This window comes from Globicephala melas, chromosome 3 (assembly GCF_963455315.2).
Source record: "Globicephala melas chromosome 3, mGloMel1.2, whole genome shotgun sequence".
Classification (NCBI taxonomy): Eukaryota; Metazoa; Chordata; class Mammalia; order Artiodactyla; family Delphinidae; genus Globicephala; species Globicephala melas.
In genome coordinates, this window is record NC_083316.1 from 56,761,682 (window position 1) to 56,787,441 (window position 25,760).

Below are 25,760 nucleotides of genomic sequence, written 5' to 3' on the forward strand. Positions count from 1 at the left end.
ATCTATAATCCTATTACAGAGTCAGTATGTTCTCATTTTATAGTTGGGAAACTGAGGCTCAGAGAGATTAATTAACTTGCCCAGGTTTTCACTGCTACTAAGTGAAAGAACTAGGATTTAAATTTAGGTTGGTTGAGTCCAGACCTTCTGTCTGCCTTATTTTTACTTCAACCAGTCTGGGTTCTTTATCTCTCATAAACTCTAGTAAATTCAAATTTTTAATGTAAATTCAAGTTCTTAACAGTTTAGGACTAGAGTAAGTTTAGTCTTCTGAAGGCCAAGATGTTATCTTACAGTAACTTACCTCTTGCAAGCTTTTTATTCTGGTGCCAGCTTCTGTACAGATAGTTCAAATAACTGTCTTGGCTTATTGAAATGCCTTTTGTGGGGGAGCGGGGACTTACCATTGAATGTCATGGGCCAATCAGCATGATTTGTGTACTCTAAAAGAGAAAAATTTGAAGCGCTGTTTCCCTTTTCTGAAACATTTCTGAGTCTTCAATGTACGAAAAGAATAGTAACTATTTTAAGAAAATTTAATATTAATCTTGATATTCTAATTAATATAGATGTAGTTTACTGTTTAAGTAAACGATTTCTACCTCATAATTCTGGTGTGCTTGGTTAGCTTGAAGTACTTCAGACATTATGTAAATAACCCTGGGATATCTCTGGCTACCCTAGGATAAGATTCTTCCTAATTTTAATGGCTATTAAAATGCGGTAAGTTCTGGAGATAGAGGTGGCAATGGTTGTACAACAATGAAAATGTACTTAGTGCCACTGAACTGTACACTTTAAATGGTTAAAATGCTAAATTTTATATTATGTATATTTTACCACAATTTAAAAATTTGGTATAGAAGTTCAAAGTGGCCTGAGATCTCTTATCAAGCAATTAACAATCAAATATTTTTCTTTTTTTTTTTAATAAATTTATTTATTTATTTATTTTTGGCTGTGTTGGGTCTTCGTTTCTGTGCACAGGCTTTCTCTAGTTGCGGCGAGCGGGGGCTACTCTTCATCGCAGTGCGCGGGCTTCTCATTGTCGTGGCTTCTCTTGTTGTGGAGCACAGGCTCTAGATGCGCAGGCTCAGTAGTTGTGGCTCACGGGCTTAGTTGCTCCGCGGCATGTGGGATCTTCCCAGAGCAGGGCTCGAACCCGTGTCCCCTGCATTGGCAGGCAGGTTCTTAACCACTGTGCCACCAGGGAAGCCCAACAATCAAATATTTTTGAGAGCCTTTTGTTCCAGATAACTTGAGTAAGGTGTGAGGGAACAGTTTATCTCAGTTCTTCCTATCTCATCATCACAGGCTGATCACATTAAATGTTCTTAATACTAAGCTATTCAAAAAGAAAAAGACTTCTGTTTATTTGATGCAGGGATAAAGAAGGAAGCATGGTAATGATATGGGGCAGCCATCCTCAGGATAGGTATGATGAAGGTATCTTTTGGACTTGGCTGCTCTTGGCCCCTAGCATTAGTTTCTTTTTCAGAAAGGCAGCTAAGGAGTTAAGTAGGTATCCAGTTGTCACCTCAACAGGTGGGATATGCATGGTAGCAGCTCAACTCATAACTAAGGCTCAGACTTTAAGGTTCCTCACCCCCTCTTCACCCACTCCCTCCCCCGTCCAGGAACAGGAGAAATTTAAAATATTCACCCATTAGATTAACCAAAATTAAAGGAACGTGCTGGTGGATATATGGGAAACATATTATTGGTGAGTGTGGATTGCAACTGTTTTTGGAAAGTAACCTGGTAATAACTATTAGAAATTTTTAAATACACATACTTTTGGCCTAATAATCGCACTGGGTTGCCATTACTGGGGGACATTAGTACAAGAATGTGTTTTGCCTTGTTGTTTGTAGTCACAAAAAAGTAGAAGAAACCTGGAAGCCAATCAGGAAATAGTTGAACAAGTTATGTTCTATCCATTCTAAAGACCAATGTGCAACTATTAAAAAGTGAAAAGTTAAATCTATATGTAGTGGCCTGGAATGATGGCCATGCGATATTATGTGTTTTAAAGTTTTTAGTTAATAGAGTGTAGTATGTGGCATGATCCTAAAAAACAAACCAGAGCTATGTGTATGTTTGAGAATAGAGAAAGGTGTAGAAGGATTCATATCAAACTGTTAAAACTGATTCTGTCAGGGAGGTAAGCTTAGTGATGAAATTGAATTAACTATTTTGTACAACCATGTTGTTTGATTTGTTGTAATATTATTTTTGTAAAGTTTTTTTGAAGTTTCTGAAGTAAAAAAGTCAAGAGGGAAAGGGGAGAGGTCTATAGTGATAGAAATTATAATAGGGATTATGGCATGGGTTGATGACTGAGAATGGGTACAAGAGAAACCTTGGTACTGGTAATGATCTTTATCTTGATGTGGATGTTGGTCACACAGGTATTCACTTTATAAAAATCCATCTACTTGTATGCTTATGATTTGTACAGGTTATTGTATATATTATATCAATTGAAAGTTTATTAAAATTATGGCATGTCAATACAATGGAATAATTCTTTTAAAAATACTTTTAATATTTAATGATATATGGAATTGGCCAAGAAACAAGACAATCCCATTATTATAAAACATATAAACACACAGAATGGAGACTGGAATAAAAACACTACAATATTATTAATAGATATTATGTCCAGATATCATTTTTGTTTTGGGGGGTTTTGTTTGGGTGTTGGATCATTTAGGAAGTTGGTAGAATTCAGTGAGCAAAGCCAGATTACAGGATATTAAGCAGAAAATAAAGGTGAAGAAGGAGAGAGGAAAAGGTTTTTTAAAAACAGAAAAACACTGCTAACTAGAGAGGTACTGTAAGGTCAGGTAATTTTTTTTAACCCCTGCTAGGAAGGGACTAAATTCAGCTGTCAAACCATCAAGTAGTAGTAGATCCATATGAAAACATCCTCTCCTTCAGAAAATTCAGTTTGATTTTTACAATAATTCATGCCTGATACTTAAGTTTTGTTTCTATTTAAGCATTTAGTTTTAAAGAAACTCATTGATATGATAGTTTCCATTGATTGTAGCAGATGCAACTCATGGTAGTTTAAGAAACCTATATTGTCCTCCCAATCTTAACTAATTAACTGTTGTAATTTCCTCTGATCTTTTTGCTCCATAGTTGCCACATGGGGGCAAATAATGCTTCCTCCGGTCGGAGTGATAATAAAATGAGAAAATGTATGTGAAAACACGTTAATAGAATTCAACACTATCCAGTTGTAAAATTGCGTTATTTTTCTTGTATTTCTTCAGCCCAAAGTCATTAGTTGTGAAATGCAGTTATTTCAGGTGGAGTTTATTTCACCTGAAATAAACTAATAAAGAGTTTATAATAAAGAACTCTTAATAAAGAGTTCAAAAGTTGAAGTTTATGCAAGGATGCATTTTTTCGGTCAAATTATGCAAATGTAAATGCAACATGTAGTGTTTATCGAAGTGTGGGTTGTGATTGCAATGCATCTTTAATGTTTTAGACTAAATATTAGTATTTAGTGCTTTATATATCAAACTGAAATGTAAACATTTTTATTTCTTCTCAAGTATTGTTCAGCTGTCGGGGGAATTATCAGGCTTTTTTCCTTATTACAGTCATTCTTAATTACTAACCATGTTAACTTAAAATGACTGAAACCCAAAATCAGATCTCTTCAGGTGTTTCGCAGGGATTTTGATAAGGACTTGATTTTTGATTAGCCCTTAAATCAGTAATAATCTGGATGGAACTAGAGTTGGGTTGGAGAAAACTGCGTGGCACTAGGACCCAGGGGGCTCCCGTGAGCGGATCTAGGGGCCAGATTGCAAATTCGCGGTGACTCAGTCTGGTCGGCTCCTTGCGCTCGGCGGCCGCGGCGGCAGCAGCAGCAGACATTGGCGGCCGAGCTGCTAGGATCAGTTTCCCCGGGTTTCACCGTCCGAGACTTCTTTCGGGGCGCCCCAGGCAGGTCCGAGGCGTCCGGGGAGCGCAGGGGTCGTTCAGCGGGGAGGAGGGGGGTGCTTGGCGCGGGAAACCCTCGGGCCTATGCACGGGGAGTAACATTTGCTCCGTCTCTTCCTGTGTCTGGCTTTATTTGCAGCAAACCAAGATGGAGTATGAGTGGAAACCTGACGAGCAAGGGCTTCAGCAAATCCTGCAGCTGCTGAAGGAGTCCCAGTCCCCCGACACCACCATCCAGAGAACCGTGCAACAAGTATCCTTTCTGAGGCCTCGCCGCCGCCCGCGCAGCTTGCCCTGCGCGGGGCCCGCTCTCGGCGGCCGGGTGGCTCCCGCCGCCCCTCCCCCTCCTCCCGCTCCCCGGATCCCTCCGCCCTCCGTCCGCCAGCCCGTGAGGAGAGGCCCGCCCGCCGCCGCCCCTGCCCGCCGCCTCGCGCACGCGGCCCTCGTGCCTCCGGTTCGGAGCGCCGCAGCGCCCGCCGGCTTCCGGCCCGCGGGAGGCTGGGGGCTGCTGGCCGCCGCCCGCGATCGCGACATGTGAGTCGGCCGCCCGTCACGTCCCCGCCCGCTGCTGACCGGCTGACGGGGGTGGATAGCGGAGCAGACGGGTGCCGGCGCTGACCCCCGACCGACGCCCCGGCCCACACAATGCGCGGAGGGGGCGGCGGGCAGAGCGCTGTATGCGCGGCGGAGATCGGCGGCCTGAGTGGGGTGGAGCTGGCGCGGGGTTTGAACCGCCTGGGTGTTGGGCCTGGGGTTTCTGCCAGGCCCTTGCCCGGAAGGGCTGGAAACCAAGAAGTGAGGGGTCTCGGGCCTCACCCCGGGTCTGTTCGTGCCAACACCTGTTGCGAGCTCCCTGCCTCCCAAGTGAGATTTTCTTTTTAAATCTTTGGCTCAAGACGGTCTGCTCAATTACCAAGTCTTTACCGAGTTTGCTGGTCCTTTTACTACGGATTTAGAGGCAGAAAGGCTTAAGAGAAGAAGCAAAACCTCTACTGTGTGCTTTCTGTAGTGCCCTAAACTGTGGTCCAATGGAGAGTTCTTGCTGCATCCAATAAGGGAAACAAATTCACCCGATCAGAAATAACCGTTTTATCTCTTATTTTAAGACAAAGTTAATTGTTTAGGAAACTTAAGTCTGCTGTTTGCAAAAAAAAAAACAACTCTTAATTTTTATTGTTAATAAACGGAAGATTGCTTAGTATGGAATTTGGTAAGTAAGCTCTTTTGGCGTAGTTTGGACGTATTTAAATTTAAAACACTATAAACGTTAAGTTAAATACAGTTACTTGAGAAGTTCTGGTAAATAAGTTTCTCAAAGAAGTACTACATTGCTGTAACTTAAAACTTTTCAGTAGGTAAGTATCTAGCCTTTTGGTTAATTAATACTGCTTATTTTTAAAATGGAGGTGTTAATGATTTAGGTCTACTTGGTTTGTTTGTTTTTTTTTTAAGCCATTTCGCTTGTATACTGCTAGTACTGAGGGAAGAATAGTCGTTTTGGGGTGTATTGGAGCTTGTATTTGAAACATTGTTGTGGCTCAGTCTTAATTTGTGTTGTCATAGCTGTAGAAATGATAAAAGTTGATAGTTGATGAATTGTAGGTGCTATGTGACAGTTAATTTCTTAAGTTAGCCAATCCCAAAACTGCATTGTAATTTCTTGTACAGCACTGTATGTCATAATTTTTTGTTTTAGTACTTATTTATTAAGTACTTTTTATATGCTCAGTACTATGCGTGCGCTAGGAATCAAATTTACGGTTTATTCTGTGTGCCTGGAGCATAGTATGCCCTCTGCATAAGGAACAAATTAAATTTCAGTAGATAAAGGTTAATAGTATTTTAAAAATACTCACTGCTTTATATTTTCAGAGTGCCTAATAACGACCTTGTTCTTTTATGTCTCCTTTGGAGGGAATGTAATTATTGTTTTTGTATAGGCTTGAGCACTTTCAGAAAGACCGTTATACTATTATGGATAGATAGCTCAAGTCCTAAGAAAGTGAACCTTATCAGGAAATATTTATAAAAGATTATTAGCTTATCAGCATGCTGTTAATCTTGGCTGTTCACTAAAGAAATAAATCACTAGGGTTTTTTGGTCAAAGAAAGTACACCTTGGAATTTTTCTAGAGAAATGTATTTTGATAGTTAATTTATGTTCTGAGCACTGAACACTGAGAGTATTCTAGTGTATAATAAGTAGCTAATATGGTGTTCCTAGAGTGTGTATCGTGGATTTAATTTAAAGATTTAGGTCTATTGAGAAAATTCTGTCTAATAAAACACAATTAGAGGTGTTATTAAAAAGCATGTTAGGGATTAGAGGGCATGAAGAAAGACATAGTAGAGCATTATGTCATTGTTGCCTGCCAACAGAATGAAATACCTGCACGTTGGTGTCACTGGAAACGTTAGGTCTTGTTGGGGGGTGGGGGGGCAGAACTGTAGAACTGTTGCAGTGTGGCAATTTTATAACACTGACTGTTATAAGGTTTGATGTGTAGACTTGCACATAAATAGCATTTTATCTTAACTTTTTGAATTCTAAAGAACAAATGAGTCTAATAAAAGTACTTTAAGTTAAAAGGCGATTTTATAAAGTTAATTTCCCTAAGTGATCTTTAAGAGACTTGTTTTTCTTTCTTTGAGATGCTTTTCATTTTTGTCATTATTTTATAAATACCTTTCTGATTAGGGTTTTTTTTTTTAAGTTCAGATAAATCAAACAAATTGTTTTGAAAATGTTTTTCATATGATATGCGCCTTGCTGAAGGTGGAGCTTGGCTTATGTTGTCTTGAATATAATTGATGTAAAATATTAATATTTCAGCCATAAAGCGCACAAGAGGTTTAACACGACCATTGGTGTGTTCTTGAATAGCATATTGATGGTTTTAATAAGATAACTTTTATTCTTACTGGAAAAAATGCAAGGCTAAAAATCACAAAAGAGGTTCTTGATTTTAGGTTAAAACTGCCTAATTCCTTCCTTAGATTACACTGAGAAGTTTCCTTAACTACTGTTTGTTCTAGAAACTGGAACAACTCAATCAATATCCAGACTTTAACAACTACCTGATTTTTGTTCTTACAAAATTAAAATCTGAAGGTAAGTAGGGTTTGTGTGGTAACTACTTAAAAGTTTCTTACACTTCAGATTTTGTCTTTGAGATGTGTTAAAAATATACGAAGGGTTACTTATTTCAAAGGATTTCACTTTGTAGTAACCCACTTGCTTTAAACATGTGGAATGAAAGAGTTACTATCACTCTAAGCATTTGGATGCTTAATGAGCATTCAGTTGTTAATTGAGTGTTTTTGTAATAAATTCACTCATTCTTTGCAAATGAAAAGAATGTTGTAAAGTCTACTTTGGTGTTTTGGTGTTTTGCTTCAGTCCTTTTACATGAATGTCATAGAGACTGATTTCTTTTAATACACAGATTGAATGCAGGATTTGCTAAATAACTGACTGTATGTGTGATCATATTTGTATGATTAAAAGTTCATATAACCAAAATGAAAAGTCATGTGTAATCCCATCACTCAGAGACAATTGTTAATCTCTTAATTCTATACTCCTTTATATGGCTATATACTGTTTTAAATTTTAACCAGAAAAAGGATAGTTCTATTTATAGACTCCTGTAACTTTTTTAAACCTTGTAACAGTATACATGAAACTTTTTCATTAACTATTCTACAACAGTTTTAAATTACCTCTATAACAGCCTGATTTTTAAATGACATGATCATCTGATTTTTAAATGACACGATCATTTGATTGTTTCTAATACAAGTAGTGTGTCCATCTCGACTTTATTCATTTTACAAGTATTTATTGAGCACCTCTTCTCTGCCAGGCAGTTTGCTCGCTCAGGGGCAATAAAAGTGAACAAAATAAATGAGAATCTGCCCTTGTGGCGCTTACATTGTAGTGACAGGTGTTCTTCGTAGAGTTATTTGAGTATTCCCTTCCTGGAACATTGTCAGACACCCAGAAGCACTCAAGTATTTTTTGAGCAACTGACTGGCCTCTAAATGAAAGCACTATACCCTTTCAGAAGCCATAGTGCAATTAGTAAAAACTACTACACTTGGAGCTGAGAAATAAGTCTTAGACTCTGACACTCATTTCACCTCTCTTGCTTTTTTCAGCTACAAAATGCCTGTGTTAGCCTATCAGACCGTCCATAAGGTTTCAACTCCAAGCACTAGCGAGTGGGTTAACGGCCTTAAAATCTCACTAATCTTGTGTTTATTCAGATTTTAATAATTCATGCACAGTATAATGATTTATTTTGAATTATTTTCAAATTTTCTAGTTAATTTTAGGGATTTTAATTTGTGATTGAGGCATGTAAGGGAAACTTTAAATTTTTAAATTTTAAGAAACTAGAAAGTCCTTCAACATATCTTTACATTCAGCAATTAATATTCCTAGTTTGATAAATATACGTTAATATAATGTGTTATTTCTTAATATAGAAATTTTATTTTTCCCACATCGTAGTTGTAATCAGATAATTCTATAAGGACTTAAAGATTTAGTAAATGAATTTTTCTAAACTATGTTGTTTAACTTGAAAAATTTAAGTTTGTTTTCACCAAGTCATCTATTCTGTCATGTCTTCATCCTGAATTCCAAATATTAAGATTGGTATAATATTATACTCTTTCTTAAAACTTTCTTGGGCTATGAGGTACATCAAGTATTTTTAAAAGCAGACAAACTTACAATTCAAATAGCAGGAGAGGTTGGGTGTGTAACTGCCTCCCAAAAGACCTATTAATTACAAAACCACAAAATGTTGGAAAGGATTTTATGTAATACTTAGTATTTCTTCCTGTGTTTATTCATTTATTTGGGACACAAGTTTGCTATATCTAGTTTTCTATTTAAAAAAATTAGCATTGTGGCCATCCATATTAGAGAAGGAACGTAAGTAAATTCTTGAAATGAAAATGCTTATTTATTTAGGGACCTTTTTGCCATTCCTCATGTGAATTTGTTTACACTAAATCATGGAGTAAAATTTTAGATGTGGAGAGACCTCAGAGATTAGCTCATCTACTTCCCTCACTTTACAGATGAGAATTGAGACCTAGTAAAGTAGTCTTTTTAAAAAGAGGACGTGGTTAATTTTGGGCTCTTCTAAATGAATTTGGGACTGGGGATATTTTTAATTAAAATAAGTATTTTGATATAAAATGTTTTATGTTTTTAATTTTAAATCATTTCACTTAGTGATTTTTTTTTTGTTTTTTTTTGTTTTTGTTTTTTTGTTTGTTTGTTTTTTGTTTTTTTTGCGGTACACGGGCCTCTCACTGTTGTGGCCTCTCCCGTTGTGGAGCACAGGCTCCGGACGCGCAGGCTCAGCGGCCATGGCTCACGGACCCAGCCGCTCCGCGGCATGTGGGATCTTCCCGGACCGGGGCACAAACCCGCGTCCCCTGCATCGGCAGGAGGACTCTCAGCCACTGCGCCACCAGGGAAGCCCACACCTCGTGATTTTTTTGAAACTTCATCTTGTAATCTTAATTGTAAAAATGATATAGTGTATTTCTTATAAACAAATACACATGCCATTAAAAATTACATGACTGAATTATTAATGGCTGGCTTAAGAAAAGCTTATTGCTCGAGGAAGTTAAATTTATAAAGTTAAATAAATCTATTCATTTATTTTATGGAAGTTTTAAACTTTCAAGAGAATTTAGAAGTGTTTTTGTTTCATTATAAGTTACTGATTGAATGATGGTAATTGAAACCAGGAAGAAATTTTTAGAGGGTGGCATAAAGAGCTCGTAGGCTCTATTGCTGTGATGGCTTGAATGGGGTTTATATGCAAGGAAACACTATCTTTTTGCCTCCTCCTGTCCTGTACCCCTGAACATTTCAATGTCAATCAGACTTTGAGAGCATACTACTAACTAGAACAAGCTTGGGTGGTTTTATTTTTTAATAAAGCATGTAAAACAGTAGTGCTGAAACAGCATATTGTGTTCAATACACCAGCTGTTCATGTCTTCCAGCCCTTTGAGGAGGGTGATCCTGTACCATGCATCAAGTGTAGGCTCTGGAGCCAGGCTCCTAAGGTTGATGTTTTGGCTTCCCCACTTCGTAGCCTTGTGTGACTTTGGCAAAGGCCTCAGTTTCCTTGATTGTGCAGTGGAGATAACAACTGCTGTCTCATGAGGTTGTGAGGATTAAATGCAAACTACTTGGAAAGCACTTAGCAGTGTTTAGTACCTAATAAACATTCAGAAAATGTTAACTGTTGCTAATATTGTTGGTGATGAGGCCAATTGTTAAAGCATTGGTTATATTCTAATATTAAATTGGTTCTTGGAAAATTTGTTAGTACTATCTACGGATTAAACTTCTTTTACGTAGATTGTATTTTTTAAAAACTTCTGGAAATTTAAATACTGTTTTACTCCCCACCCCCCCTTTTTTTTTTAGCTCAGAGGCAAGTGAAAGACATGATATAAATGAACGGCAGTTATTTGTATGTGAAGGTGATCCCATATGTTCTTTGTCCACTTAATTTTTTAATAGGATATCTTTAGTGACTAATACTTTCAGATCTGTAATTTGATGTTTATATCAGGTACCAATAAAGCTTGAGTACATTGGCCATATATAAACTAAATTAACTTAAATTAAATCAGTGGTTCTCAACCAGGTGCAGTTTTGTGTGTGTGTGTGTGTGTGTCCGCTGCCCAATGGGACATTTGACATTATCTGGAAACATTTTTGGTTGTCACAACTTGGAGAGGTAATACTGGCACCTATGGCCAGTGATACTGCTAAACATCTTACAGTGCACAGGACAGCACTCCTCAACAAAGAATTACCTGGCCCAAAATGTCAATAGTGCCAAGGTTGAGAAACCCTGAACTATAAATCATGGAGCTAATCCTTGGATAATCATTTATGGTATTTTTTTTCCTGGTTATAGCAAATTAATGAAATGTTACAATCAGTTTCTGAATACATTTTTAAAGTTACCGTTCTTGGTATATTTTGAAATGAAAACTACTTTAAAACTCAGTGCTGTTGTTACTTTGTTACAGATGAACCCACAAGATCTTTGAGTGGTCTAATTTTGAAGAATAACGTGAAAGCACACTTTCAGAACTTCCCAAATGGTGTAACAGACTTTATTAAGAGTGAATGTTTAAACAATATCGGTGACTCCTCTCCTTTGATTAGAGCTACTGTAGGTAAGTAATCTGTCACAATTTTGCTTATCGTGTTTTTAACTGGGTTGGTTTCTGATACGGCAGACCATTTCCATTGGAATTTTTATCATCCATTTCATGTTGAATTGTGATGGGGAAAATTTTTCATTGCTGCTTTTGAAATAATGTTACTAAAAGCTCTCTTAATCCAGTGAGACCAGGTTCACTAGTAGTTGCTTAATCAAAGTTGGTTACAGTGGGGCATTAACAAGTGATATTCATCTAGGACTACTGTTTTTTCTGTGGGTTCCTTAATTATGTCTTCCTTGTGTCATACATGGGGTATAATTTCCAGTTTCACTTTCTTTTACATGTGAAGAAAAACTTCTTTGTAAAACATCTTCCATGCAGGACCTTAGATTTTCACTATATCCCCCCCTTGTTTTTAATTCATATTTGCCTTGTCTGTACCTAATTACAGTAATTTTTGAGTCTTTTTCAGTGTTCAACTTGTTTTTAGTGAAAGAACAACTTTCTACCATTTTATGAAAGACTGTTAAAATGCTTAGTTCATAGTAACTGGAATAAGTAGGTTTGGGAGCCAATACAACTGACTGTGGGTAAGCACACACATCATCTGGTAGAAGTGGAAATAGACATGTACTGCACAGTAGCCCACCAATGGGTAGATTCCATATGCCATGGGGTTTCAGCAGCTATGTTTCACAAGGACCTGGAAAGCTTCTGTTCCTCTGGCAGGTTGGTTAAATGGAATTCAGTTAAGAACCTCCAGTCATTTTCATTAAAAGTTCTCTGCCTTTGTATATTTTGTCTCATGGTAGGTTTGAAAAGTCCCCAGTTCATCTCTTATTCACAAAGCAGAGGCTCTGTAACTTCCCTCCAAATATTAAATATTGCCATTATTAACGCTGATTTTTTTTGTTTTGTTTTGTTTTGTTTTGTTTTTGCGGTACGCGGGCCTCTCACTGTTGTGGCCTCTCCCGTTGTGGAGCACAGGCTCCGGACGCGCAGGCCCATCAGCCATGGCTCACGGGCCCAGCTGCTCCGCGGCATGTGGGATCTTCCCGGACCGGGGCACGAACCCGTGTCCCCTACATCGGCAGGCGGACTCTCAACCACTGCGCCACCAGGGAAGCCCAACACTGATTTTTAAATAGGATATGTAGAGGGCATTTATAATTTGAGGAAAGGGTCTCCCTAGGTTATTCTCATGGACCCTCATATACTCCTGATTTTCTACCAGACTCTTGACAGTGGTAAAATGGATGGTGTACCAGTGTATACCAGTCTTCTTAAAATTTTTTTAATCTTAACAGTACATATGGTAAATCTTGCCAAGGAAGTGTATTGGGAAGGACCACATTTCAGTGACTGGTAATCCATTAGAGAGGTGTAAAATTGTTTCTCCTTGTTAAAGAATGTATGGTTTGTAATTTTATTATTTCAGTGAACATCCTTTTATGTATTTCATACACAGGTGAGAAAGTTTCTATAGAATTCATTCGTAGAAGTGGTATTACTGGGTCAGAGTGTGTTTTTTAAACATTTAAAATTTTAATAGGTATTGCCAAGCACATCAGTTTTCACTCCCATCTTTGTTGAAACACTGAGAATTACAATTTTTCACTTTTTGCAACTGCGTTGGCATTAGAATATTTTTTGAGAGTGGATGAGATTATATGGGGCCAAATTAATTTGAATTTGTCAGTCTGTCAACATTCTTTAATATTCTCTCAGCAGAAGTCATGAATGTCAGCAGACTCTTAGTACCAAGTTTTAGTTTGTGTTTAATTTTTATTATTGCTTGTTTTAAGACATGTTTGGTTTCCTTTAGGCAGATCCAGAAATTTCTCTTTCCCTCAATTCTTTCATGTTTTAACTTCAGGAAAGAATACATGGCAAGAAGGAACAGATCTATTAGTCTCGCTGCTTTTTGATCTTACCAGAAGGCCACTTAATTGTACGGGTTATATCTTAAAAATGCTATCATTTTAAGACCCTTACCATGTAATTTAATTTTTTTAGTGGAGAGTAAATCTTGGCTAACAACTTTACTCTTTACATTTTTTAACTCTTTACCATTGGGAGCAACCTTCTCAAAACTAACAATGGAAAACTTAAAGAGAATTTATATACACAGACAGTAGAATTTGCTGTTCAATAATAATTATTGAGTATTTACTATATGCCTGGCATTTTGTGTGCCTATCTCACTGAATTCTCAAAATAACTATGAAGAGAGAACTTTTTCTCTTCTTTTAAATTTTTTTTACAGAGTAAAAAATACAGAGTATTTTGAATTACATATTATTTGCCTACTGTTTATACTCTTAATTAAGGTGCTAAAAGATCTGTAATCACCAGGCATATTACATTATGTTACTAATACTAAATTTACTAAGGCAGAGAAAATACACAAAATTTTTGTGTTACATACATATTTCTGTATTTGCATGATCCTTAGCTATTACAGCTAAGCCACATAGCACAGTTGAAATAATCCAGTCAGAGTGACATGATCAGTCAGCCTGTGCCAGTAGCGTCCATGATCCAAGATCACTTTGCCAGTGATTCATCCTTGGAATGTTCTGGGCTAATGGCTCATCTACTTTTTCTCTCCCTGCCTTGAGTCATGGCTTTGATCCTAGGTTAAGTCAGAGAGCTGTTCTTACCTCTTTTATGTGTTTTTATTTGATCTAACAGACTCATACTCATCACCCAGTGATAAGTGCTGCTAATAACATTTTGGTGTATTTCTTTCTACTCTTTTGTATATAATTTTTATAAAATAGGGGTAATTTTAATTAGTAGACCTATTGTTGGAGAAGAGCAGGTTGTAGTCTTTTGTACAGGTACTTGTTAAAAATACAAAGAGGGAAAAAAAAAATACAAAGAGGGTGAAGTGTTGGCAAGCAGGATTAGAAATGGATCTGATTTATGTTGGAGTTTCCACAGATGTACTGTGGTGATACAGTGATCCGTGATGAATGTTACTGTTGACATGGTTTGCAAGTCGTACACTGATTTGGAACATTTAAACTGTATGTGTGTGTGTGTGTGTGCGCGCACGTGCAAACGTGAGCACTCACATTGGCTTGTGGTGGTTCACAAGGCAGTATCTAACATAATGCAGGCAGATTTCCTAAAGGGGTGTGTTTTCTTTCAAGGTATTTTGATTACAACTATAGCCTCCAAGGGAGAATTGCAGAATTGGCCTGACCTCTTACCAAAACTCTGTAGCCTGTTGGATTCTGAAGATTACAACACTTGTGAAGTAAGGATTTTTGCTTCATATATAATTTTTCTTTTCTATTTTTCTTTTCATGTTTATTAGTAATATTGAGAAAAAATAATTCCTCTGAAACATATAACTTCAAAACTTAGAAGCCTAAAGTTACCTTTTTGTTTTCTGTTAGTGATCGTGTATCTTACTGTTTAAAGACCGTTAAGTTATAAAACCTCTTTACTATATTTCCTACAAGGAAATATGTTCTGTTTTTTGTATTTTAAAACTATTCTCTTGTGTGTGTGTATATGTAATCAGCAGAGCAATTGTCAAGCTTAATCAGGTGAAGTAGTATTTTTTGAAGATGGATTTAATTAAATTTACCAAATTCCCAGACTGTGGGTACATTTTCAGTGTCTCTAAGTTGTTTTTGTGCCTCTTGTTGTATGGTATGTCTGAGGTATATGTAGTATAGTTTTTTGTTTGTTTGCGGTACACGGGCCTCTCCCGTTGCGGAGCACAGGCTCAGCGGCCATGGCTCACGGGCCCAGCCGCTCCGCGGCATGTGGGATCTTCCCGGACCGGAGCACAAACCCATGTCCCCTGCATCGGCAGGCGGACTCTCAACCACTGCGCCACCAGGGAAGCCCTGTAGTATCGTTTTAATTATATATTAATTATAATCTCTTCTTTGCCACTGATCAAATGAGTAACAACCTTTCCATTTGGGGAAATGAAAGGGAATCTGTATGGATTTTTTTCCTATAATTTCTTAATGAGTACCTTAACCATTTCTTTCATTAGCAGGCTTCCAGTTTGGATAGAAATCTGTTTTAAATAGAAATCATTTTAAGTGTTTTGCCTCTCTTAAGGCAGTGACTTATCTCCCTCTCAAAAAAGAGCAAGGCTTGGAGGCAGGGCAGGTACAAAAATAACTTAATAAAAAGGAATCAGGTGGTCTTTTTGACTTAACATTTTGTTGTCAGATCTGACTTGGGGAAGAGAGGACCAGGGAGAGGGAAAGCTAGCAAAAAGGAATCTTAAAAAGTCACTCTTCTCCCTCCCTCAAAGAAAAAGAAAACAACCTTGCATTCTCATATATACATTTTCTAGTAATGCCTTGGAAGGTTACAGAAAAACTAAAATAATAATATTTAGCCATCAGGTAACAGTTGATTAAAATTTAAATAGTGCTTTGGTATAATGATAACATAAAAGGAAGCCAAAATTTTAAGCAAGCACTTTCCAAGAATAAAAAGTTTAAACTGATAATCATGAAATTGTGGAGCTACTAAGTCATACAGGATTCTTAAATTAACCTGTAGTGTAGAGAATAAGTCCCAAGATGCTGCTGATAGAATTATAAGCAGAGTAAAGTAGGTGGTTGAGGTAACTGGTAGGTTAGATATTATATACAGGAGCTCTCTAGGTAAGCCACTTGGTTGTAAAGTGGTTGTAGGGGAAATTACCAAATTGAATTGCCTGCCCTTTTAACAACTTTTGTCAATGAATGGTTTACATATAAATAATTTTTTGATGATAATTAAGACCTCCATTTGTGCTTCAAACAGAGAAGTGGTACAATGGTTAAATGCACTTATACGTAAACATAGAGTTTTACATTGTTTTAACAAACTGGTATTTAATAAGAGAAAAATTACTGTTGACGTAAAATTGGCAAGAATACTGCAGAAGTTAAGTTTTTAAATTAGATGATATTATTTACAGTCCCTGACGATCAAAATTCTAATTCTAAGACATTTAATGCTAAAATTAAAATGTACCATTATATTTAAACTGAGGTTTTAAATAACTCAGTGGTATAATAAATTTCTTTTATAGCTGATGATTAAATGTATGGATTTTATGATGCAGGTTTTATGCAAACTGGGAACATTAATCCATACAAATTAGTGAATATTCCTCAGTTTGCTTTTAAAATGGCTTCATTTTTAATTCTAATCATTGAAATGTCTTTTACAGGGAGCATTTGGTGCCCTTCAGAAGATTTGTGAAGATTCTGCTGAGATTTTAGATAGTGATGTTTTAGATCGTCCTCTCAACATCATGATTCCTAAATTTTTACAGTTCTTCAAGCACAGTAGTCCAAAAATAAGGTATCTATACAGCCAATATTAAATTAATTTATAAACGGATACGAACCTGACCACTCCCTTATTTTGCACTACCTAGTATTTTTGCGATTGGCAGAAGATAACTGGCTCTTCTATAGAGGTGGACTTGATAATTGAAATCTACTCCTCTAATGACAGCCTGTGAAATGTCACTCTACTGAAATTTTCGTTATCTATGACACTTCTCCACCATCTGCATGGTTAATTACATTTATAATGGTTAACAGTCAGGCTTTTAAAGTCCTTTGTGTGAGGCTGAAATTCAGTGTGTTGCAGAGCTTGTCGGGGTTGACACATACTGTGGAAAAATAGCGAGCATAAGGGGTTAGGTAGTGATTCACAGGTGTGTTATGCAGCACATTCTTTGTAACAGGCAGCAATTGTGCAGAAACCCTGAACAAAGTAAAGTAGCAAGGCTTTCTGAACGATCAAAGCCAAGATCACTTAAGAGGGAACAACAGTACAAAGTCCCTGGAGTTAGGAAGAAACCTTTTAGGGTGACAGAAGAAAACGATTTTGTAGCACAGTAGGAAATGAAGCTAGAGGGGTAGGGAGTAGCACATTACAGGGGCGTGTTTACGCCAGTAATCGGCACGCTGTGACCCGTGTGGCCAAATTCAGGCGTGACTTATGAGCTACAAATGATTCCATAGTTTAAAAGGTTGAAGTGGGTGGTTGGGTAGTAAAGCTGCCACAGAGGTCTTAGGTGGCCCACAAAGCTTAAAATATTTACCTTTTGACGTTTGGCAGGAAAAGTAGATTCCTACTGGAGCAATCTGAACAAGGATATTATGTGATCTTAAATGTGTGTCAAACAGGTAGTGGGGTTTTGCATAATGGAAATTGGGAAACCAGTTAGAGCCTCTTGACATAGTCCCGATGGGAGATTATGGTTTGGACTAGAGGAGAAGTGGAGGTAGTAAGTGATTAGATTATGGGTATATTTTTAACAGTAGTGCCATTAAGAATTGCTATGGGATTAGATTAGGTATGTCGAACACATAGGCTGTAGAACAGTCCGCATTTTCAGTTTCAGAAGGAATGCATACCCATTATTTTAAAATCTAAAATAATTCCCATTATGTCCCCATCCAACCTCACACTCTTGAGAGCGAACATGTCCTTCCAGACGCTTTTCCACTTTCTTAGTAGCGTTAACATATTGCTCCACAACCTGCATTTTTCACTTAACACGGAAAGAATGTGAAGGATATGTTTAATACATAGGGAATTTTGACTCATTCTTTTTAGTGTGTGTGTGTGTGTGTGTGCGTGTGCGTGCGCGTGTGCACGCATGGCTGTACATACACTGTAATATTATTATGGAGGAACGTTTAAATTCTTGCCAGTCTTCTGTAAATGGAGCAGAGCTTCTTCAATTAGTGTATTTTGAATTTTGTTTCTAGGTCTCATGCTGTTGCCTGTGTCAATCAGTTTATCATCAGTAGAACTCAAGCTCTGATGTTGCATATTGATTCCTTTATTGAGGTAAGATTTGTCCTCCCCCCACCCCACCTTATTTTTGAGGAGGTTAGAAACTGTTCATTGCATGTAGTTTTATTTTATAAATACGATAATTTATAATTATGAGCTGTCAATATTTAAATTATTTCTGATAGTATTAAAATTGGGTACAGTATAAACTTTGTGATTCTCGTTAACTGAAAATAAAAGTACTTTTCCTCTCACTGAGTTTTCTACTTGTGCAAACATTGATTATGGTATGTCTGTGTTTAATATCTTGATTATAAAAATTTCTACCTCAATATACTGTTCAAATTGCATATGGACATTAAATCTCCCAGCTCATTTGTGATATTAGAAACATGAAGAGGTTGAATAAACTTAATTTGATAAAGAATCTGAAGGTATAAATTAAAAGGATAGTACTTCTCTTTTTCCATTGGTTTTCAGTGTAAAATGAGAAGTTTCAGGGGGGAAAATTGGCTGTTAAAGCTCAGCGAGCATTTCTAATGGTACTTTTTAACTTTTTGATAAAAGCAGAAAGACAACAGGAGCATAGTTTTTTGGCCATTGAATCCTAAGCAGTAGAATTTCTTTTCAGAACTTCTGCTTGATAACAGCGATTGTGAAAGGATTATTAAAGTTCCTTTAGCACTTCACTTTTATTTTCATCAAATGAAATTTAAATAGTCTATTCCTTTTCAGCTCTTCTTTAAAAAAAAAAGTCCTTCAGAGACCATATTTCTGGTATTCCTGTTGGGAAATTACAAGAAAGAAGTGGGGGAAATTATGTCTTTTTTTTCTCATCACTTAAATTGACAAGCTTCTTCTAAACATCTTTTACCAATAGACTACAAGTAGTAGCCATTAGAATCCTCAAGCCATTTGAAAATTGAAATGAAAACATGCATCTTAAATACATTTTACTGAATACATACTGTGACTCAGGCACTGTGCTTGGTGGTAAGGATACATAAAGAAATTTTATGCTTCAAGGTGTTTTCAGTCTAGTTTGGTATAGAGGGTAGTGGACAGTATTAGAAGTCTGGAGTAAGACTGCCTGTGTTCAAATCCCAGCTCCACAGCTTAGTAGCTTGTTAACCTTGGGCACCTTATTTAACTGGTATTTTCAGTTTTTATAAAATAAAGCTAATAATAGACTTACCTTGTTGGATTGTTAAAAAAGGTATTGGCTAAAAATAAATTGGAACAGTGCCTGCTACAAAGTAAGCACTCCACATGCTAGCTACTGCTATTATTTTTAGAAGCAGTAGTAGTTTTTGTTGTAATTATAACAACATTAGTGTTCTTCTCTCGTGACTTATTAAAGAGAACAGTAATAGACATACCAGCATCTTATACAGAAATATAATTTAGAATAAAATAAATTCTTTCTGAAAATAAAAATTCCACAGGTCCATACTCAGCAAGTGGAACAAGAACGTTTCCTGACATTTAATGATATTTTCCATTAGCGTTAAATACCATATTAACACTTCTGTGCTACTTGGTAATCCAGTAAGATTCACCCAGTTCTTCATCCTGTAAGAGTAGTAAACCTCCAGAGGAGGCGCCTGACACATGGTAGGCTCTCAGTAACTATTTGCTAAATCAATAACTGGTTAGTTTTCTTCAGTCACCAGTGTTTTTATCGGGGGCTGAAATCATGCCTGCTACATGTGCTGGTACTGATGAAAAGTGTATTGGTTACTAATACTTGGCTATAACATACCTTGGCAAAGCTGGGTATTCATACTTAAGAGAACATCATATTTCACAAAGGATTTATATGCGCAGCACCTGCTGGAAAAACCGTATTCTTTCTGACCATATAAAATTAAAAGAGCAACTACAGAGTTTTGAAAGCCTCAGAAGTAGAGATAGGACTTGGAGAAATGAAAGTTTTAAAAATGCTACTACAACAGTACTTCACATATTGTCACATTTGATATTTAAATTTTTCCATTGTCGTACCCGTTTCTTGTAATATGATTTCAGGTTCATCTCTCTGGAGATGTTTCTGTGGTCCTGGGAAGAGACAATGAGACGCATTGGATTTTACTTAATTATTTTAATCCTCTTTTTACTGCTTTCAATATGTGTGTGTATGTTGTGTGTAAATAAAGTAAAACCTCAGGAGTGAGATAGGAAAGGCTTAATTGTTTTTTCTTCTGACATCTCCACTTGAACCTCTGCAACAGACAGCTTTTTCTAGTGGAGGCTTGTTGGTATAATGAAATGAGTGTGGACTCACCCATGATTTTGTGAAAACCAAATTCAGATTCCCCCACTTGCTAGCAAGTTATATAACGTCTAAACTTGTAAAATTGAGTAGCAGCATCTTAGAGTTGAGAAGGTTAATTGAAACAGTATTGTTCATTCCCACTTTTTTTTTAAACCTTGTAGAGAAACTTAACAGCATAAAGCATAAGATCGATTGCTACTATTACCATTTTTTCAATAGTTGACTCAGTGAACGACAGCAGTTTAGGGTCACATTGTTGGAAACTCAGTGTATATTTCCCAATTGTTGGTGCTTTTATAGAATGTATGCCTATTAAGAATCAGTATTGGTAGGAATAATCTCTTAACAGACAGTAATTTTGAAGAGTAAATCAAACTGTATTTTAATGATTATCTCTAATTCTGGGTGATCTGGGTGAATGCTCCTATGTCCTAGTGACATGGTTTTATTCTCATAAACTAAAGATTACTTCAAGATGCAACCACTCATACTCCGAAAAATGGCTTTAGATCATTTACCAAAATCATAGTTTTTGGCAGTTATTATCCTGCGTCTGTCTTACTTTATAATCTAATGCTATAAAGTATTAGTAGGGCCAGTTAATTCATAAGCCTTTATCTGTACAGTATCTTCTTAGGGTTTCTTTAAATGTTGCCACCTTGCAGATTATTGGTTGTTATGTATAAATCTTTCTAGTATGTTGGAATACTTAACTAGAAGAAAATATTTCTTGTGCAATAGAATCTCTTTGCATTGGCTGGTGATGAAGAACCAGAGGTACGGAAAAATGTGTGCCGGGCACTTGTGATGTTGCTTGAAGTTCGAATGGATCGCCTGCTTCCTCACATGCATAATATAGTTGAGGTAATACAAGCAGTTTAAAGGCTTTCTCCTCATCTTCCCCTCAAGAAAAATCTTGGGCACAAAACGTGTAGTGTGAAGCCACTGTCTTCCAATTTATTTGTCACATTTGTTGCGGGGGGGGGACTATAAAAATTAGTTATCATCTTAAAGTTAAAAATTATCTTTATGGCGATCTTTCTTTCATGAGATATAAGATGTTATAGAGGGGAATGTTGTTTAAAGGAGTAGATAGCTTTTAACCAGTGTAACTAAGAAATATTTAGGTTATTTGTATTTATTTGATATGGGTTAGGCTAATAAAACTATAATACTTAAAAGAGTTTGTTTTTGACCCGTTAACTGGTAAATTGATCTGATCAACTTTTGATTTATGGTAACAGTGGTAACAATTTCTGAATAGAAAATACGTAACCATTATAGTGAGTTCTAGCAGACCATTTAGATTTTAAAAGGCTCTCTTTCAGTCCTTACGTGATTAAAATAATTTTACTAGGATATTGTAAATATGTTGAGCACAGATAGTTGTAATTAAAGGAAGGAATACATAATAACATAATTATTATTAGGACAAAGTAATTTGTTGGGCAATACTCATTATTGCTACAGTCATACCTAGTTTTCATATTGCTGAATATAGTTGTACTTAAAGGATGGCATCTAAGACCAGTTAGAAGAAGGCTAGCATTCATGATGTTCAGTAACTCCCTTTCTAAAACATTAGGAAAGGTAGTTGTAGTGATAAGGATATGTAGAAGCAAAAGATGGGGATAAATTACTTTCCCTCTGATAAAGATATTCTCTCTGTAAAGTGTTTAGAAGAATCAGGTGAGGTTGGTTGAGAGTTTAGTGAGAGTTTGGGGTTAACCAGAAAGTTAAGAAAGACATATAATCATTTGCCACGTCACAGCTGGGGAACCTAATTTACAAGGCTACAGTTCTTTCTTCAGCAATACCCAGCATAGTAGTAGAACATGGTAGGGGCTAGCCTGTCACAGCAGTTGTGTTGCTGTATTTTGATGGGTGAGATGTTTCATTCAAGAATTCATCACTTGACCCCAGATTCAGTCCCAGGTACATTGGGAATTCATGCCTTTGATTATGTTTATTTTGTTTTTGCATGTAAGGTTTTTTTTTGGGGGGGGGTGGCCACGCTGTGCACCTTGCGGAATCTTAGTTTCCTGACCAGGGATCGAGCCCAGGGCCCTGGCAGTGAGAGCGCCAAGTCCTAACCACTGGGCTGCAGGGAATTCCCGGTATGTTAGATTTTTAAAAGAAGGGTAGATTTGGATAGATTTGGAGATCAGAAATGTACCTCCAACTTAAGAGTGAATTTGGCTTGGTATGTTCAAAGGACATGAAGGACATGATAAACCTATTTTATTGGCAACTAGAAATTATATAGTTGACAAAGAAATGCCACTACTTTTTTCCAAATTAAAAAAAAATTAATTTTTGTAATTGTATAATATCTATATATCTTTTTAAATATGTGGAAGTATATACAGTTGACCCTTGAACAACACAGGTTTGAACTTCATGGGTCTACTCATTCCCAGATTTCTTTTTACTAAATACTGCAGTACTACACAACCCAAGATTGGTTGAATCTGCAGATGAGGAACTGGATACAGAGGAACCGTATATATAGAAGGTTGGCTATAAGTTATAGGTGGATTTTTGACTGCTTGGAGGGTTGGCATGCCAACCTCACTGTTCAAGGGGTAATTGTAATTATAAGACAGCTTGGGTGGTTATGTTATAAAAATGATTGTCCATTTTATGAACAGTTTAATGGTGTTTTTTATTTTGATGCATCTATGAAGACAGTGTTTGAATATTAATACTTTTTAAAAATCTCAGTGGTTTCATGAAACAATATACGCCTATATAGAAGCAGATAAATATGAATTGGACACTTTACATGAGGCAACATTCTAAAGCAGTAGTGCTTAAGTTTGGCTGCTTTTCAGAATTGATTAGGAAGCTTTTTTTAAAAAATCCAAAGCCTAAGTCGAGAACCACTGTAAAAGTGCAAGACCCATAGTAAAGGACCGTTAACTTGCTGAAATTAGATTAGTTTTATTTTAATTGTATGATTTAAACTGATTAATACTAACCCTCCTTTGTTTACAGTACATGCTGCAGAGGACCCAAGATCAAGATGAAAATGTGGCTTTAGAAGCCTGCGAATTTTGGCTCACTTTGGCTGAGCAGCCAATATGCAAAGATGTACTCATGAGGCATCTTCCCAAGTAAGTGTTCCTTCTTACAGATACTCCCTTGTTGTTAAATTTAGCAGTGATTCCTCATTTTCATATTTTTAGGTTACATTCTTATGCCATCAGGTAATGAAGTTCTAAAGAAGTCAGACTTAATTTTACCGATGCTATAAGTAAAGACATTTTTAAAGAAGCAGTTACTTTTGTTTTCTAAATTACATGAGGGTGGTTTATGCTGAATTATAACTAATTTTGGATAATCCATGGCACAATTTTTTATAATCTTATAATTTGACTATGGGGTCTCGTGGATTTCCTACTAGTTGTGATGCTATGCAATTTTTGGTCAATCTATTGTTACGCCTATTTTTAACCCAGTGAATGCTGTTAAATCAGTTATTTTTTTTAATATATTTTTTCCAGTCTTATTGAGATAAGTTGAATTTGATATAAAACAGCATATTAGTTTTACGTGTACAACATAATGATTTCATATATTAAAGTCAGTTACTTTAAAAAGTAATGCTCATGTTCTTTTGAAAATAAAGAAAATACAGGCTCATAAAAGAAAATTAACATGTAGAAAACTTAAAATGTCTTGGATTTCCACCCCCTTGAGTCATCATTGTTAGTATTTTTGGTGTGTTGTCTTTTAATGTTTTTCTCTGTTAGTACCATATACCAAATGTGATATATTCAGAGTGTTTTGGGAAGAAATAAATTTGGTAGTATGTACGTGACATCTGGCTATAGTTGATGCTTAAATATTTGATTTTACTATTTTGTGGTTGGCTCTTTTCAGTTATTGTAAGTTGTGCACTTTCCTCCATGTCATTAGTCTTTAAACTTTCAGTACTGTTCCATCATGGTGTGTGTACCATGTATATATAATCGACTCTTCTTCTTTTGTTGAATGTTGAGTTGTTTGCCCTTTTTTTTTTTTTAACTCATAAATAATCCTGGACTGAGCATCTTTCTTTGTCCATAAGTAGTGATTTCTTTCAAGTAGAGTTCTTAGAAGTGATTTTTACCAAGGTCAAAGGGCCTGAGCATTTTAAAGCGTCTTCATAAATATTCCACATAGTTCTCTAGGGAAGTTATACCAGTTTACACCCCACCAGCAGGGTCCCATCTTGTCACAACTTTTGCAATCCATTAATCATAATTTTTCCAGTCTTAGCCCTCTGGATGAGCAAAAAACAAAACCGTTTGTTTTAATATGTTGTTGTATTAGTGGAGTCACATTTTTTTCAGAAGTTAGGGTACTTGGATATTCTTATTTTCATGTAGTCAGTTAAGTTCCTTTTCTTTTCCAATAAATTCTTTCCCTACCGAGAAAACAAAGCCACTTATGTCTTATTCCAGTCAGTCTAGAATTTATTTGGGAGTAAAGTGCAAGGTGATGTGCTAAATGGATTTTTCCCCCCTTAGGAAATTCATATATTAATTATTCTCTTCTCCCTGATTTGAGATTGCAGTTTTATGATATGCTTGTTTCTTACCATAGGATCATATAATCCTAAAAGTTATATAAACAGACATTCTTATAAAACTGAAGAGATTTTATTAATGAAAACCTAAGCTGTAACATTAGGAGATGATAAGAGCAGTTATAGGTTGGTGGTCTCTTTTATTACCCTAATAAAATCTAAACATTGGTAAGCAATGAAGAACTTGGTAGCAGGCTAAAAGATCAGCAGTTCCCATTTAGTTGTGTGCTATGTGCGAACATTAAACAACCCATTCCAGTGATAAATGGATTTGATTTATATGTCTTCCAAACCACTGGTTTGGGAACCATTTTTAGATTAAACAAGACTGCTTTTATTTTTAGTTCAAATAGTGTATTGTGAGGATGGGAAAATACCAACATCAGTCTGATCCGGAGATTAAAAACACAGTAAAAGAACTGTTTTTCCTAGATCTGTTAACCAGATTCTTGTTTAGTATGAGCAAAAAATGTTTGCTGAGGAATCAAAATTGTTAATGTGATGAGATCTTTCTTATTAAAATGAATTCACATAGAAAGCATTAAGGTAATAAAGAGTAAGGTTAAACTCTTTTATCTTTCTGGGCTGTGTCGTGTATTCTTGTTTTTTCTTTTCCTTTTTCTGTTTTTTGTTTTGTTTTGTTTTGTTTTTTAGCCAGTACTATGCTCTATTGATTATTGAACATTTGCTAATATATTTTGTTATCTGGTAGAACGGGTCTTCTTTTTTTCCCCTGAATTATTTTTTTTCCACCTTTATTCTTGTACATTAATATCTCCTGGGGCTTATTTATGAATTAATCCATGTAAAACAACTAACCCAGTGCTTGGCATATACTTAAGTACTCAGTAAACACTCATTGTTGGTATTAACATCATTGCCTTTCCTTGATGTTGCGTTAAAATTCTCTTCTTGTTTTCTACATGAGGCTTCAGG

At 36.3% G+C, this 25,760-nt stretch overlaps 1 protein-coding gene across 1 annotated transcript in view; it reads left to right on the forward strand.

The window, feature by feature from the left end:
* The window catches only part of TNPO1 (transportin 1), an 83,837-nt gene that overhangs the window by 29,918 nt on the left and 28,159 nt on the right, over positions 1-25,760 (forward strand). Inside the window, exons 2-9 of the mRNA XM_060295509.1 lie at positions 4,109-4,222; positions 7,006-7,081; positions 11,053-11,202; positions 14,349-14,455; positions 16,391-16,524; positions 17,949-18,030; positions 20,993-21,115; positions 23,249-23,367. Of these exons, the coding sequence (XP_060151492.1) occupies positions 4,109-4,222; positions 7,006-7,081; positions 11,053-11,202; positions 14,349-14,455; positions 16,391-16,524; positions 17,949-18,030; positions 20,993-21,115; positions 23,249-23,367 (905 nt within the window). The remainder of the gene's footprint in view (positions 1-4,108; positions 4,223-7,005; positions 7,082-11,052; positions 11,203-14,348; positions 14,456-16,390; positions 16,525-17,948; positions 18,031-20,992; positions 21,116-23,248; positions 23,368-25,760) is intronic.